The sequence below is a fragment of the Haliotis rufescens genome, unplaced genomic scaffold (assembly GCF_023055435.1).
Source record: "Haliotis rufescens isolate VD_foot unplaced genomic scaffold, xgHalRufe1.0.p SCAF_19, whole genome shotgun sequence".
NCBI classification, from domain to species: Eukaryota; Metazoa; Mollusca; class Gastropoda; order Lepetellida; family Haliotidae; genus Haliotis; species Haliotis rufescens.
Window position 1 is genome coordinate 6,431,828 of NW_025963879.1, and position 17,074 is coordinate 6,448,901.

A 17,074-nucleotide genomic window follows, 5' to 3' on the forward strand; every position below is an offset into this window, starting at 1 on the left:
TGAATATCTTATGATATACATTTTCATTATGTAAGATACTGTCAGGATATCCCTCAAACCTTGATTAGTATCTTGTATATGATAGAGGGAAATAAATTCATTATAGCATCATAGTTATTATGTTTTCAATTTCAGTTATTGAATGAGTCGTATTTCAGTTGTCATTTTTCCTGGTAGGAGATATACCTCCAGTGTGGTTATGTGAACCCTACTAACGAATAAGCGTTACTGCAGTGCAGTAATGTGTCATGTCTGTTTGTGAACAGTTCTCTTGCATTTGGTTATAAGTCTTCTTGAGAAAACAATGACAAACAACTCTCTAACTCTAAGGACATTTATTAAACGCCTAAATATTCAGTTATTTTACAAAGTAACTGAAAAATATGTCCATCTTTATTAATATGATAACGAATTCCAAATTTTTGTATATGTTTAATATCATCATCAAGTACAGTTCTGTATTGTTTGGCTTCTTTTCTTAGCATAATTAACATATTGTGATGTGTTTAAGCCCTTTTGATCGTCTTTATCATTTTTAGTCAGTCGGTTAAATAAATGGACAGATTATTCAGTCAATTTGTAAAATGATTGAAATATTTAGATATTTAATAAATTGCCTGAGTGAATCATATTTTACACATTGACTGTAACATATACACGCTTACAAAAGAAAATACTTGTGAAAACAACGTCTATCGCGCATCGAAAAACTTCCCAACCAAAGGGAAAGGAACAAGAATGATTCTGTTCAAAGCTGCAGCGAATGAATGAAAACAAAATGCAAATATCATTACTACAACCTACCAAAGTTATAATGTATCCGGGAATATCAACATAAAGGAACAATATCCATTGCGTATGCAGCTGTACAAAAATACTTATTCGATGTCAAATGTCTCTGTGAGAATCAAATACTTTAATAATAATAATTTGGAAACAATATTTGGAATATATATGAAATATATTAAAATATTTAAATATATCGTTTTTAAACGTTATTTAAATGTATCGGATATTATAACCCGTGTTCGTTTCTTAACTGATAACTTAGTTTGTTTCAATTGTTTCACATAGGTGCCAAGTCAGCTGAGAAAGCCCACGTGACAACTATATTTATAATGTCCACGGTTCTTAAAAACATCCATTGAGTTCGATAACAATGAAACAACCAGTCAGTGTATTATGGGTTACCCTTTGAACAAAGTATGTTGTATTTACATCTGTACTTCACGCCATGATATGAGTGTGTTCCCTAGGTTTAGTAAACCTTCACATGTAAACACTTACTTTTGACATATCCACTGTGCAAGATAACAGTAATTAATCAATCAATGTATTTCCTGTTGATCCTTTGATGTCTGGGAATGATCAGTTGATTTACAAAAAAAGTAAAGCAACTGATCATACATCTCTTGCGGGGCTGCCACGTGCATATTACATAACTCACATTCCACCTCACTTCAAACCTGGATTTAGATTGAATAATTACCCAAGGTACAAGAAAGACCAAATTGGAACCTTCATCGGGTAATCTGAGTGGTGCTACAACTAAGTATACATGTTATAAATTCATTAACTGAGCAGCAAGTGAATTACGACAAATACACAAGTGTAGGGTTATACCAGAAAATGTGGATGACAACAAGGGAGTAGTAATTGTATCATCCGTGCAATCCGAAATCCGCAAATGCTTTCACTCAGGGATACTTTTTTTTTATTAAACTGTAACCGGGGCGGTCGGGTAGCCTGGTGGTTAAAGCGTTCGCTCGTCACGCCGAAGACCCGGGTTCGACATGGGTACAATGTGTGAAGCCCATTTCTGGTGTCCCCCGCCGTGATATTGCTGGAATATTGCTAAAAGCGGCGTAAAACCATACTCACACTAAACTGTAACCATCAGGGGTATTTCCAAATAACGACATCCGATGAGCTTTCGCCGTTATTTGTCTGTTTGTTTAGGCTGAAAAAAAATTAATTACCATGCGCCCTTTGTCGAAAATCTTCATAGATCACGGGTAACCAATCAGTTTTCAAAAATGCGTAAGTTTATTTAGCTGTCCTTGCAGACTGGTAGCCCAGTCTCTTGTCACGCTCGGTTGCGTTAGCGAGCAAATTGACTCACGGCAGCTAGTAAGCCCAAGCGGAAATCCAAAGGTCGTATTACCTGAAGAATCAACCATCATTGGAGAAATATCTACTGCTCTCAAAATCAATATTTCTCCCAATACTAAAAGTCAGAACTTCTAACCAAGGATTACCAGTTGAAACTGGTCGATGGCTGAACATTCCCAGGGAAAACAGCCAGTGTCCACTCTGTGATTCTATCGCTGTGGGAGATGAATTGCATTATTTATGCCGATGTGAAGCTTTTCACCAACGGCGATATGAACTCTTAAATAAGCAATATCTTAGGTTTCCAAACATTTAAGAAAATTATGAACACTAACAGTGTAAGAGATCTAAAAGGCCTATCTAAATTCCTTAACAATGTGTACAATACAATTGGTAAATTGTACTAGTATCCACATATCCTATTTTTATTATTTTTGTTAAATTTGTTAAACAATCTTCCTGGTTGAAGCCTTTCATTGCTTTTAACACAGAGAAGAGGTAACATGCTAAAAATGAAGCAGACAAAGCACTGCGGAAGCTTTTGAACAACAGCTGTTTTTGGCAGGTCTATGATGAACGCTCGAAAGCATGTGAATGTTGAATTGGTGAATTCAGCTAAGCGCTTCAAGAAACTCTGTTCCAAACTTTCTTTTGAGGCCTTTAAAATATTTAACCCTGATCTGGCAGCTGTCCACTTAAAAAAACCTACTCTCGTTTTAAATCAGCCCATGTATGCAGGATTCTGTATTCTAGATCTTTCCAAAATAGTGATGTATGATTTTCATTACAACTTTATCAGAGTAAACTATGGAAAAAGAGCCCAGTTGTGCTTCACTGACACAGATTCACTGTGTTATGAACTCGAGACAGCAGATATCTATGCTGACATGAAAGAGCATGCTGACTTGTTTCATACTAGCAATTATGATACTTCCCATCCACTCTATTCTAAAATGTACTAGACGAACTAGGAGGAGTTGTGATGGAGAAGTTTGTTGGTCTACAACCTAAAATGTACTCTCTCTGTTATAATGGAAAGGAAAAAAACCAGCCAAAGGTGTTTCCAAAACAGTCACCAAGAAACCTTTGAGACATGACATGTACAAGACATGTTTATTTGATCAGGTTCAATTGAGGCACACAATGCATAGTATTCAGAGCATGTGTCATCAACTCCAAAGAGTAGCTGTGAACAAAGTCAGTTTGAGCTCTTATGATGACAAACGTTATGTTCTCGAGGACGCAGTTCACACTTTAGCGCATGGTCACTACAAAACACGACAAACACTTGAATAAAGCACTGAGTACCATTTCTTACCTGTTATATACCAAGTATTTAAACCTTAGTTATATGTGTTTGTGCTCACTGTCTATGTTAAAAATAAACCATGTGAACTTTATATTTTACTTTAATGCACTCGTGTTATTGTACACATGAACTATTGTTAACTTTTGCTTTATCAAGTGTAACCATACAGTGATAGATTCGTTTTATTATATATTAATATAGTGCTTGTCCAGTTGAGTACCAAGTTTTATCAAACTTGAGAAGTTTATCCATGTCCTATACGTGCACTGTTCTGTTAGAACTTGAGATGTATATAATACTGAGCAATTGATTTGATGTTGATAAATGAATAAACATATTGACTGTAAGAGTGTTGTTTGTCATTGTTATCTCAAGAAGACTTATCACCAAATGCAAGAGAACTGTTCACAAACAGACATGACACATTACTGCACTGCAGTAACGCTTATTCGTTAGTAGGGTTCACATAACCACACTGGAGGTATATCTCCTACCAGGAAAAATGACAACTGAAATACGACTCATTCAATAACAGAAATTGAAAACATAGTGACTATGATGCTATAATGAATTTATTTCCCTCCATCATATACAAGATACTAATCAAGGTTTGAGGGATATCCTGACAGTATCTTACATAATGAAAATGTATATTATAAGATTATTCATTGTCTGTCTCTTCATCATCAACATCTGATGTTTCACGCTCTAGATCTTCAGCCTCAGACAGATCTACATGCGATAAAATGTCTTTCACAATAGGTTTCATCCGCTGGTAGAATTTAGTGGAAAGTTCTTTGGGATCTGTATCAGGGTCCAATGCCCTCACTTTCTCCAAAATTGGCTTGAAAAGGGGTCCATACCAAAAGTAGTTGACATATCTGATAGCTTGTGAGAGTCGATCTAGGAAAGTTGATTCCCAGCATTTCTTGAGCTTGTTTTCAATCCATCTGTCACTATTTTCTTGATCTTCATGCTCTTCTTTTTTCTTAAAGACATCATCTTGACAGTACTTTATAGTTTGCTCCCACATGTGTTCTAAGCCTTTCACCTCCAACTCTTTATCAGCCTCACTGATTTTATGGGTAATTGTAGGCCATAGGACATCGCTTTCATCAGCTGTCGTTTCCTTAGGGGTTCCCCTTCATTCTCAGGGCACCACGATCTGACATGACGCTGGAGGTCATAATTATTTTCAAACACAATACCACACTCGTCACAGGAAGGCATTGTTATATCACTAGTGTCGTCTTCTGATTCACTGTCCACTGGCGGAGTCTCTTCTGTGATGTGGTCTCTTCTGGTGTCTGGCTTCAAATGATACTGGTTGACAGTAAGCTCCTCTTTTAAGGCTGTATGGTATTGACTGTGTCAAGTACATTAGGTTGTAGTCTCCCTGATTCCATTGTGGCAGGGCGCAAGTCGATTTTTGAACAGCTTCTTTATACTCTGACATAAACCGGTCAGTGTTGGTTGGGATAGATACGCCTGGCAAACAAGTTGACTTGATGTCTGTCCACAGGGGAATTAAACTGTGTCACGTAATGAGAATTCAAAGCAATGTCACGTGACTCTTTACCTCTAGGAAATAGATTTTGCAACAGTAGGAAGATGATGACATTCTTATGGTGAGAGGTACGGGTAAACAGCTGAGAGATGTGTTTGTCATCTTTAGCTTCAGATTGTCCAGTACAATCATGTTGTTATTGTGAGCATTCAGATAGTTATCCTCATGCAGGTTGTAATGAATTCCCTTCACAAACTTCACATAGGGCAAGGTTTTGAAGATAGTGTCATAGAGAGGCTGCCACTCCGTATAACACCAGATGATGTTATTGGGTACTGGTTGGATGATAAAGTAGAACGGTTCGTTTAGTGTTGGAGGAAGAGGAGGAGGAGGAGGAAGAGGAGGAGGAGGTGAAGGAGGAGGAGGAGGTGGGGTGTAGGAGGAGGAGGTGAGGTTCCCGGAGGAGGAGGAGGAGGATATGAATGCATCTGCCTCATATGTCTATGCATATTATCATGTCTAGAGAACTGTCTCCCACAATCAGGACACGATGTGGACTTCATGATGAGCGGAGAGTAAATGAACATTTTCCAAAGAGGAAGACCCTTATATACTCTGAAGATCAGCTTCTGGGATCCAACAGTTAAACTTTTTAGGAAAGCTCATCCATTTCACAAACACTTCATTCTGACCAAATACACAAGTGTAGGGTTATACCAGAAAACGTGGATGACAACAAGGTAGTAGTAATTATATCTTCCACTCAATCCGAAATCCGAAAATGCTTTCACTGCAGGGTACTTTTTTATTATTAAACTTTAACCACCAGGGGTATTTCCAAATAACGACATCCGATGAGCTTTCGCTGTTATTTGTCTATTTGTTTAGGCTGAAGAAATTAATCACCATGCGCCCTTTGTCGAAATCTTCATAGATCACGGGTAACCAATCAGTTTTCAAAAATGCGTAAGTTTATTTAGCCGTCTTTTCAGACTAGTAGCCCAGTCTCTTGTCACGCTCGGTTGCGTTAGCGAGCAAATCGACTCACGGCAGCTGGTGAGCCCAAGCGGAAATCCAAAGGTTGTATTACCTGAAGAATCAACCTTCATTTGAGAAATATCTACTGCTCTCAAAATCAATATTTCTCCCAATATTAAAAATCAGAACTTCTAACCAGAGATTACCCCTTGAAACTGGTCGATGGCTGAACATTCCCAGGGAAAACAGCCAGTGTCCACTCTGTGATTCTATCGCTGTGGGAGATGAATTGCATTCCGATGTGAAGCTTTTCACCAACGGCGATATGAACTCTTAAAAAAGCAATATCTTAAGTTTCCAAACATTTAAGAAAATTATGACCACTAACAGTGTAAGAGATCTAAAAGGCCTATCTAAATTCCTTAACAATGTGTACAATACAATTGGTAAATTGTATTAGTATCCACATATCCTATTTTTATTATTTTTGTTAAATGTTGTCATTTTGTACATAATAAACATTGTAGATAATTGTATGTCATGTTTTCTAAGAATATATGAGTTTGAGTTTGAGTCCGACAGCCGAGAAGAAGCCAGAGATTAGTGCCCCTTTTTGAATAGTTTAAAATCATGTGTTTTAGGGTATTTGTTAGCTGTGTTGGTTTAAACATATTTTTATTTTAAAAGAAATCTGGATCGATAAACAAGCAAAACGTGCTTATGTAAATACCTCTCCGGGTAACAACTTAACAACAGCTGGTTATATATAAGATAGTGCTAAACATAAACATACTAAATGCACTAATTAAATACATGAAGCCAATACATTGAAGCAAGTGGCGTCTGTGAAACAAGATAATGCAGTTTTCCATTACTATATGCATAAAATTAAGCTACTCAAATCTTTGCTTTTGACAATAATGTCGTGAACTGATTTATGAATAGTCATGTTTGTAGAACTGCTTAACTACTGCCATTTAATATCATTTTTAGATCATATCCATGTGTGTAGAAATACACAGTGTTTCTGATTAATCGTATTTTTGACAGGTATAGAAAAAGTGAATTGCATCTTCAAAGTGATATCCACAAGCGCAGTCTGGTATGTCTGATGCATGTCGTCTAAACTTACCAGCGTTTAAGTCTCTGCAGCCGAGCCTAGGGCGACAGCGGACAATTTGGCATGATTTATGACCGTATTTTAAGTCAAAATTTAATAATTGCATCAGAACGATTAATTAAAGATTTGATTTGAGCGAGCATTAGTTACTTCATCGGGTAGAGTGTTCCGCAAGTTAATCATATCCAGAAGAAATGATTAAGCATAGGTCTGTGTTCTGCATTTAATTGTTTGTATGTTAGATCTATTTCTAAGGTTATAATTGCTATTGGCGGGAAGGTTTTGTTTTTAAGCGACAACTTAAATAATTTTGTCAGGAGCGGAGCTAGACGAGTCGCTGTTATATTAAGTAACTGTTAACCTATACCATCTGGCCCTGTTGCCTTAGTCGTATCTACAGAAACAAGAATATCTCGAATTTCTTCTGGATTTAGATTTACAGACAGTAATTCACAGTGACATATAAATATAAAACGTCTTATGTAAAACATGTAGTTAGTAAGACTGTAAATAACAAATACAAATCGCATTAAAATACAATGATAACAATACATTTTTGTAATCCTATAGCATGAGTTCCGGATGCAGACCCAGGAGAAAAACTGATTAAATAAAGGAAAGAAGCATGCCCTTATATATACTACTATGTAGAGACGTCATCTGAATATATGTAAATATCACGATACTGTACCTATCTACACGAACTATTCAAAATGTGCATAAGGTCATGGAGACAAAGGCTATAGATATCCTACCATCAGGTACAATTTTTGTGGTCATTATTTATCCCCTGAAAGAAACACTAAACCCCAGTAAACGTTGAGTGAGTAACCTATACTCACCAGTAGAGTAGGAGGTGTGTAAATACATACATAACCCCTTCAATGACATCTACAGATAATGCTGGAACCCGTTGACAAACAACCAAGCGGATGTAATTTTCACATTTATTAACACCAAAACCTACTTTTGATATTTAAAATATCACAATACGATTTTTTATATGATCTAATACATTATTTGATATAATAGATTCAGTAATCGATATCTATAAATCGATTTTGCGATGTCAATAAATATTTCTGGATATAATAAAATCAAATGTATGATAAAACTTCATTCTTTGGTATCCAATGTGGATTGTATCCCGGTTATAGTGTTGATTTGCTAGTCTGTTTATGCACCATCATTTCTTTCATATTATGGAAGACTGTTTTAAAAATGGCATCAACTACATCAAAACTGGACTTGTGCGAAACGAAATTTATTCAAGGTAGCACCAGATACATATAATAAACAAAGCTTATCACTAGTAACTAGGGGGTTCTTTTATCAGTATATCATCGATAACAATTACCATGATTACTTGTGGGTATTATGTAAAATGTTAAATATTTTATTTGTACTGAAATACTCGTTGAATGGTGCCCGTTTGATCATATCATATGGAGGACATTTGAAGTATTTGTCTTGTCATACATTTATTTGAATAACAGGAAACAATAAATACCCTCTTAAGTTATTCCTTGCCGCGTTTCAGTGAACCCTGTACAGTGTTCCATACGTTTAACCTTGTTCGCCTCGCTTATGACTTGACTGTAGTGGTGATTACCTGCATCTCAATTTCGGGAAGATCAGTGAAAAATCTGATGACAATTTGGGATAGGTCCACCAAATAGCTTGGTTGGCAGATTTATTGCTAGTTGAAATCTGCGGTCGGTCAATTAAGTCGCTCTTTTCCGATTCTTTAACTACATACATTGCAATAAGCCTTCAGTACACACACCTGTATATCCATACAGCTCTTTAAAGGAGAACTAATTAGCTGCATATAAGTTGCGTTCGTCGTATTGTTGGAAGACTAAGAAAATCAACCTCCCGATGACATTATTTAAAGACTGTATAGTCAATATGTCATTATCATACGAGCCGCGATATTGGTCACAATGGAGAAGAACGAACGCAAGGGGAGGACGATACCAATCATCATTCGACATAAGATCGCTCGACTTAGGAAAGAGGGTTTGACGTTCCGTGACATACAGATGCGGTTGGAGGCTGATGACAAGCTAGCCTTTTCAGTAAAGTCTATAAGATTAACCGCCAAGAGAGTGATTGAACGCGGAACTGTGGCTGACCTGGTTAGGTCAGGTCGACCTCGAAACAGTTAATGATGCCCAACGTCAAATGATCGAAGAGCAGATGGAAAAGGACGACGAAACATCATCACTCGACCTTCAGCGTTTACTCTGGCAGAAATCCCCAGTCACAGTTTCCACTTTTACAATCCGCCGAGAACGCCAAGCACTCGGGTGGGTGCAGGAAAACACTCACTACTGCCAAGTCATACGCGAGGCGAACAAGGTTAAACGCATGGAATTCTGTACACGGGTAACTGAAACGCGGGAACAATATGAAAATGTCATTTTCACGGATGAGTGTACGCTGAAACTGGAGTCGTGTCTTAGCAAGTGCTACAGGAAAAAGGGCACACTCCCAAAACTAAAATGTAGACCAAAGCACCCATACCAAGTACATGTGTGGGCAGGAATATCCCGAAGAGGTACCACAGATATCTGTATGTTCACGGGCACGCTCGATAGTTGGGGATATCAAGACACTTTGCGTGACTACCTGTTACCCTTCATATCACGCGCTTACCCTGAAGGTCATAGACTTATGCAAGACAATGACCCGAAACATACCAGCCGCAGTACCTCGGACTGGTGTCTCCGACATAGTGTTAACCACTGGAAAACACCGCCAGGATCTCCTGACCTGAATTCAATCGAAAAGGTGTGGGCTAAGATAAAGAGACATTTGAGGCGCCACGTGAAACCAACAACTAAGGATCAGCTGATCTCTGGGATACAAGAGTACTGGTCATCACTTGATGCACCTGGCTGTAACAGGCTCATTGGTTAAATCGTGTGGTTGCTCAGGTTATCAAAGTCAACGGTGCAGCTTCTGGGTATTAATCATTATTTGGACGAAATGGGAAATGATAATGTTAACAAGTTATTGTCCACCTCATCATGCATTACCAGTTTACATGCCCTTGTCATATGCATTTCATGTAAGCATGTTGGAATCATTGTTTCGTTGGCTATATTGTCTGTTCCGATAATACACCGAAATGTTGCATCATTTCGAATGTTGTAGTGCAGTTATTATGTTCATTTCCAATACATAAAAAACCCATTTGTATTTACTGGGTTTTTGGTTTTTCATTTATCTGTTTTGATTTCGGTAGAGTTTGGATCCTCAGAAAAACACTGAAATTAAATTGCCTTGACATGCATGACACCACACCAAATATCACATTCAGTTAAGAACAGAAACATACACAGATCAGCAAGCAATGTAATATATACATGTCATAATTTCATTTTAACAACTTCCTATTAAGTACACCTTTTCAATGCAGAGTTTACAGTTCTGGGAACTGGATTAGCTTTAATTCCCACAAGGATCCTCGTGTCTTCGGGAACATGTTGGGAGGGGAAAAACTTGAAACAAATTCCAAAAAGCATGTCCATTTTTGTCTTGACAAAAGCTTGGCGTGCCCGTCCACACTTTACATGCCCTCTGACGTTTCTTTGATATACTTCACGAAGTGTGAAAATCCATGTGAATACTTCACGGGCAAGAGCATCCCTGGTTGTTGAACCTCGAGAAAGACATTCAGCCTCCACGTCCGCAAAACGCCTATTCATGATGACCTCACTTATGGTGTCATCGCTTATGTTCAGAGGGATGTCTACTGGCCTCAAATCCCAAAACTGGCTGTTGGTGATTATTTTCCGTTGTTCTTGTTCATCGTAGTGGGATGGAACCGTCAGCTTAAGGGCAAATAAGACCTTAGTGTTGGCATTGAACAATACGCTCAGCCGATCAACAGCCCCTTCCAGTTTCTCCAAACGTTCTTCAACGGACGATTCTTCGGTGATGTATGGAGATGTATGACTCATATGTGATATACGTTCATTAATGGCGTGCAGTCTACCAAAGACGGACCTGGAAGACGACGGCGTTGTGGCGGGAGTTTCGTGGGTTGATGACGTCAAAGGGGGGGTTGAAGCCACGAGGTGAGGAAGGCAGAGGCACAGACATTTCCAGTGGCGGCGGTGGCAGGGGAGACCAATGAAGTTCACCTTCCAAGGGGGGTAGGAAGAGTCCATGTTCATATGGTGCAGGTGGTGGCGGGAGGTCATCTGGGTAGGTGGCGGCTGTCGAGGTGACGGCTGTGCAGGTGGCGATGACTAAATCATTTGAAGATGTGGCTTGTTTCTGTTCCGACTGTGGTGGTGACTGTTGGAGCGACGCTTGTGCTGGTGACGGCTGTACGAACGACGCCCACTGAGGAGGTGACGGCTGTACGAGCGACGACGACTGGTGTGGTGACGGCTGTACGAGCGGCGACGACTGAGGAGGTGACGGCTGTTCGAGGGGCGACGACTGGGGTGGTGACGGCTGTACGAGCGACGACGACTGGTGTGGTGACGGCTGTATGAGCGACGACGACTGGTGTGGTGACGGCTGTACGAGCGACGACGACTGGTGTGGTGACGGCTGTACGAACGACGACGACTGAGGAGGTGACGGCTGTTCGAGCGGCGACGACTGGACTGGTGACGGCTGTACGAGCGACGACGAATGGGTTGGTGGCGGCCGTACGAGCGACGACTGGGGTGGTGACGGCTGTACGAACGACTCCCACTGAGGAGGTGACGGGTGTACGAGCGTCGACGACTGTGGTGGTGACGGCTGTACGAGCGACGACGACTGTGGTGGTGACGGCTGTACGAGCGACGACGACTGGCGTGGTGACGGCTGTACGAGCGACGACTGGGGTGGTGACTGTCTGGTAAGGCTACCACGCCCAATTCCAATAACTAGTATCTGTAATAGGGGACATGCACATGAAACCCATGGTTGCCGTTTCGCATCATGTTACTGTTAAAATACTGGATCCAATAGTATACTTATCCGGGCACTTTTGAATAACTTACACCAATTGCTTTTGCTGTCTTGCGCTTGCTCCTTGACTTGGACGTCCTCGTTTCTCTCTGAAATATGTTATCATTGTTAGCGACGGGAAACGATGGCTTTTATATTCACAACTGGATGTGACAAATTTACAAAGCGTGCAGAGCAGCGATGACATAACATAACATAACGATACATAATTCATGTCAAAATGTTCACTTATTCAACATGATTTTATCATTCAAATCAGGTCTATATTTTCCACGGTTCTCCGACATTATGCCTTGTGAGAAGGGAACATTAAGAATTACGATGTCGATGATAACAGCTAATCGTACAAAACGTCGGGATCTAACTTACCTAAATCTTTCCTTTAGCAGCAGGGCTTTTCTTGCCTTTGACAGTGCTTGAGATGGGTGCTTTATTAATCGTGGTAATTGCAGAGCGCAGCCTCTTCGTGCGAGTGGCAACAGGGCCAGTTGCTGTCTGAAATAGAGTTTAGAGTTTTTTAAATGTTGAGGCGATTTTTGCGGGACTAGCTTAATTACAAGAGGTATGTGTATGCCGTGTTAGTATTATCCCGTTTATTTAGATAAAGGTTACCTTCGGTGGACTTCGAAGCTCTGGAGACAGGTTTACATAAGATGTTCCAGGCGTTCTCGTAAAAAATATTTTAATTAAATGTATTTACTATGGAAATGATCGATGATAACACAAATTTTGGAATACGTTACCATAAAACCTAAAGGGGACGGAGACCGTTACACAATTTAAGAAAATTAAAGAAATACACTGTATACACTGGGATTTAAATTATCGAAGTAGTCGCCTCATGCTTGGCTGCAGCGATTTTAAGCGGTACATACATTTCTTGGATACAAAAACTTGTTCCTATGGATATCTTACCGAGGATGCATTACACTTCTTTTTTGCGTGTACAAATTACTATATTCTTCGAAATGAAATGTATTTTTACCAACATGGTTATTCTTTGCAAACAGTGATGCGGAAATTCGTATTTGAGTAAGGAAGAGCAAATCCTAATATTAAATTCTATTCAAAACTGGCAGATCAGTTAAATGAATTGTTCAGTATAAACTGCAAATATATTTATATACATACACATCTAGCTTGGCATGTAAAATTCATTTATTTGTTACATCTAATCTCCATTGATGTATATATTGCACAATGTCCTATGTGGAGCGGTATTAACATAAGCGCTTCGCTTGTTTACCAATCCATTTCACACTTTTGTGACAATAAATATGTTTAAACCATAATCGATAATTCACGCTGGGTAAGGCATTGAAGGGGTTATCAAAAACTAATTTACTAAAACTAGGTTTACATGACAGTACCTTGTCGCAAGCAGGATTTCGTTGTGGCTATTCCACAATTGATAATATGTTTATTTTACAGTCAGTTATACAGCGTTATTTTGGGAAGAAGCGAGGTAAACTATATGCTTTATTTGTAGACTTCTCCAAAGCGTTCGACTCTATAAGCAGATCAAAAATATGGATAGTTTTGAATGACAGTGGTGTGTCACCTAAAATGTTTAAATGTATACAAACCATATATACGACTGTACGTTCCTGTGTAAAGTTTAACAATAGCTTCTCAGATGTATTCGATTGTGACTTGGGTGTCCGTCAAGGCTGTGTACTGAGCCCGTTTTTGTTTTCATTGTTTATCAATGATCTAGCTGTTGAAATTGAGGCTAACTGTGAACCCGGAATTCAGCTCCATCCAGACATAATTCAACTATTCCTGCTACTCTTTGCTGATGATGTAATTCTTATATCAGATACTGTATATGGCCTCCAAAAACCCATCGATGTACTCGAACACTATTGCCAGAATTATTTCCTAAAGGTAAATCTTGATAAATCGAAAATAGTAGTTTTTAAGAATGGTGGAGTACTTTCTAGATCTGAGAAATGGTATTTCAGTGGTTGTCAGTTGGAATGTGTATCATCGTACAAATATTTGGGAGTTGTATTTTCAAAGAATTTGTCATGGTCGAAACATACTTACAATGCTTCATTACAGGCTAAACGGGTATTGTTCTCGGTTCTAAAATCCGTTTCATCACTTAAACCTATTCCACCGAAACTATTAAAAAAAATATTCGACACTACAATTGCTCAAATTATGTTATATGGGGCTGAAATGTGGAGTTTTGAAAACTGTAAAGAAATAGAAAGTATCCATGTACTTGCTTGTAAACGTCTGCTAGGTGTTAAAACGTCTACTCCCAATCATGTTGTGCGAGGAGAGTGTGGAAGATACCCACTGTTCGTGTCTGCGTATAAACGCTGTATAAAATATTGGTGTAAACTTATGTCCCTCCCAAATTCACGATATCCTAAGAAAAGTTATGATATGTTATTTCAGCTAGCCACACATGGTAAAACAAATTGGGCTACAAAAGTCAAAACTCTTTTATACAGCCTTGGATTTGGATATATATGGGAGAACCAATATGTTATTTGCCCCGAATAATTTATTTCCGAATGTGAAGATCAGTTAAAATTTGCTTACGAACAGGATTGGCATTGGTCTTTAGCAAATAGTTCTAAAATGTTCCATTATACACTTTTCAAAAATTCATTTAGTCTAGAGTTGTATTTGTCTGCTATCACTATCAACAAATTTCGTGTTGCACTAGCCCAGTTTCGCTATAGTTCCCACACTCTCCACATTGAGACTGGTAGATACGTTAATACTCCACGAGAGCAGAGATTGTGCAATAGTTGCAACCAAAGATATGTCCAGAATGAATATCATTTTTTATTAATTTGTAACGCTTATGATGAACTTCGTCTTCTGAATTTACCACAGAAATATTTTGTACATCCTACTCTTGCTAAATTCAATATACTTATGGCGGTAAACAATGAAACTGTTATTAGAAATGTTGCAACTTTTATATACCACGCTATGAATGTTAGACTCCAAACACTAAGCATATAACTGTCAATGATGGACCAAATATTGTACAATGGGCCGCTGGCCTACACATGTACATGAATAAAGAATTGACAGTATCTTGACAGTGTTATATTGATTGGTCATCTGTCTCTTTTTCATCCAGTCCTGGGGGCGGTCGGGTAGCCTAGTGGTTAAAGCGTTCGCTCGTCACGCCGAAGACCCGGGTTCGATTCCCGACATGGGTACAATGTGTGAAGCCCATTTCTGATGTCCCCCGCCGTGATATTGCTGGAATATTGCTAAAAGCGGCGTAAAACCATACTCACTCACTCACTCATCCAGTCCTGTAAACAAACAAGTACATGATATTATCTAACATATCTGGCATCCAAGAGATGATCAGCGGTGGTCTTTTTTTTAAAATTCGATGTGTTCGATGCTTCATGAATGATCGGAGAAACGTACTGCACTGAAACCAAGAGTCATCAATATAAAGCTTCTTGTCTACATACATCTAACGAAGTAACTTAATTGTAACTTACCTTTGTAACTAGGTCTTCATACTGTTTCTGACAGCGTTATACATCCAAGGTAAGGGTCGTTAGTGCGGACTGTCCCTTCATCAGCGGAAGTACAAGCTCGGAACAATACCTTGTCCCCTTTCCTGAGCTTTTGGGCCAAACTGGTTGATAGTGTACCTACTTCCTGACGTCTGTGGAATTCTTTCTCAGCTATGGGCAGCCTGAGATAACCTGAAAATGAACACAGTGCTGGACAAATTACGAATAGGCATAGTAATACAATATAAGGGCAGTATATACTTTTTTGTAGATTCACACAAACGCACTGAAAAATCAACATTTTGAATATTATTCTCAATTGGGTGGTCGGGGTTGATACTACGGCAAGTGAATCCCATACGCGTGAAACCCGACAATTCTTAACATGTTTGTTTTAGACAGTATTGAGTAGTTTGTATTTATGTAAAGTAGCTATCAGACACGCACTTTTGCTTACATTATCTTCGGCAGTTTCCGACTGTGCTCGGAAATGTTTGTAAACATTCCTGATTAAGAAGTTATTTTATATGTCACATTAATGTAACCATATCCTTTTTAGATTTGTTTATTTCCTACAAGTTCACAAATACGTTTCTGGCCTTAGTTAATTACTGTGGGATATCCCAAAATCCTCTGCTTATCACTCCATCTCGCGCTCAGGCCAATTCCATTGTTTTAGCCAGCCAGCCGAGCACGTTGTTTCAACACAGAGCACATTGTTTTGGACCAGCTCTAACCAGCTCTAATTAGCTATCATATCAATGATTACGTCCTACTAGGCCTGGAAGCCCATTCCAGTCGTTTACAGATGTAACAGAGGTAGTTGGGGGTCTACCATCTTCAGTATTAATAAAATACATGGACCCAGAGAACGACTTTGTCCAGCTTTTACATGGTGCCAGAAGTGGGATGAAGACTCAAGGTGGACCCCAGCTGCCGGATTGGTTCGATCGGTTTGAAGCACAGTCTGTGAATGCATCCCAGAAGAGCTGTTCAAGTCCAGGAACAGCATTTCAAGTGTCTGATGTTCAGTGACTGTAACTGATATTTCCTACTGGTGTTGATGGTGAACTTTTCTTGAACAGTGAAGATGAATATCATTATGTCCAAAGTCTAAGAAACTGTTGTTATTAGCCCTATCAACAGTTTTGTAATCTCATGTTACGTTAGGTTGCCCCTTAACATGTTGTAATAAGATAACTTTCATTGCCTTGTTTACCTTAGCATTTTCAAAGGATTTCAGCATGCCGGGAGACACGGAAAATCCCAAGAGCCCCGAGGAAAAAGTGACTGAATTGGCTAACGAGCTGGAGCAGCTTCGAGAAAGGTTAAAGGACCAAGATGCCTGGATTCAGAATCACGAAAAGGAAGCTCCAAAACCTGTCATGATGGTTTCAGGCAGACGTGTGGACAGATTCAGGGGACGGCCAGAGAAATCAGGCGATCCGTCTGTCTCAGACTGGATTGCAGATGTCAGAAGCCATGCTGACGCCAGGAAAATGACCAAGCAAGAGTTTGGAGCACATATTGTGGATAACTTGGCAGGAAAGGCCAGACAGGAG

The 17,074-nt window shown here is 39.2% G+C and overlaps 1 protein-coding gene across 1 annotated transcript; it reads right to left on the reverse strand.

The window, feature by feature from the left end:
* Positions 1 to 11,028: 11,028 nt before the first annotated feature.
* On the reverse strand, positions 11,029 to 16,613 carry LOC124148404 (vegetative cell wall protein gp1-like). The gene is made up of 3 exons (XM_048399129.1): positions 16,568 to 16,613; positions 15,604 to 15,704; positions 11,029 to 11,928 (listed from the first exon to the last, which is right to left on the reverse strand). Exons 1-3 carry the CDS (start codon positions 16,611 to 16,613, stop codon positions 11,029 to 11,031), a joined length of 1,047 nt encoding a protein of 348 aa, XP_048255086.1.
* Between the last annotated feature and the right edge of the window lie 461 nt (positions 16,614 to 17,074).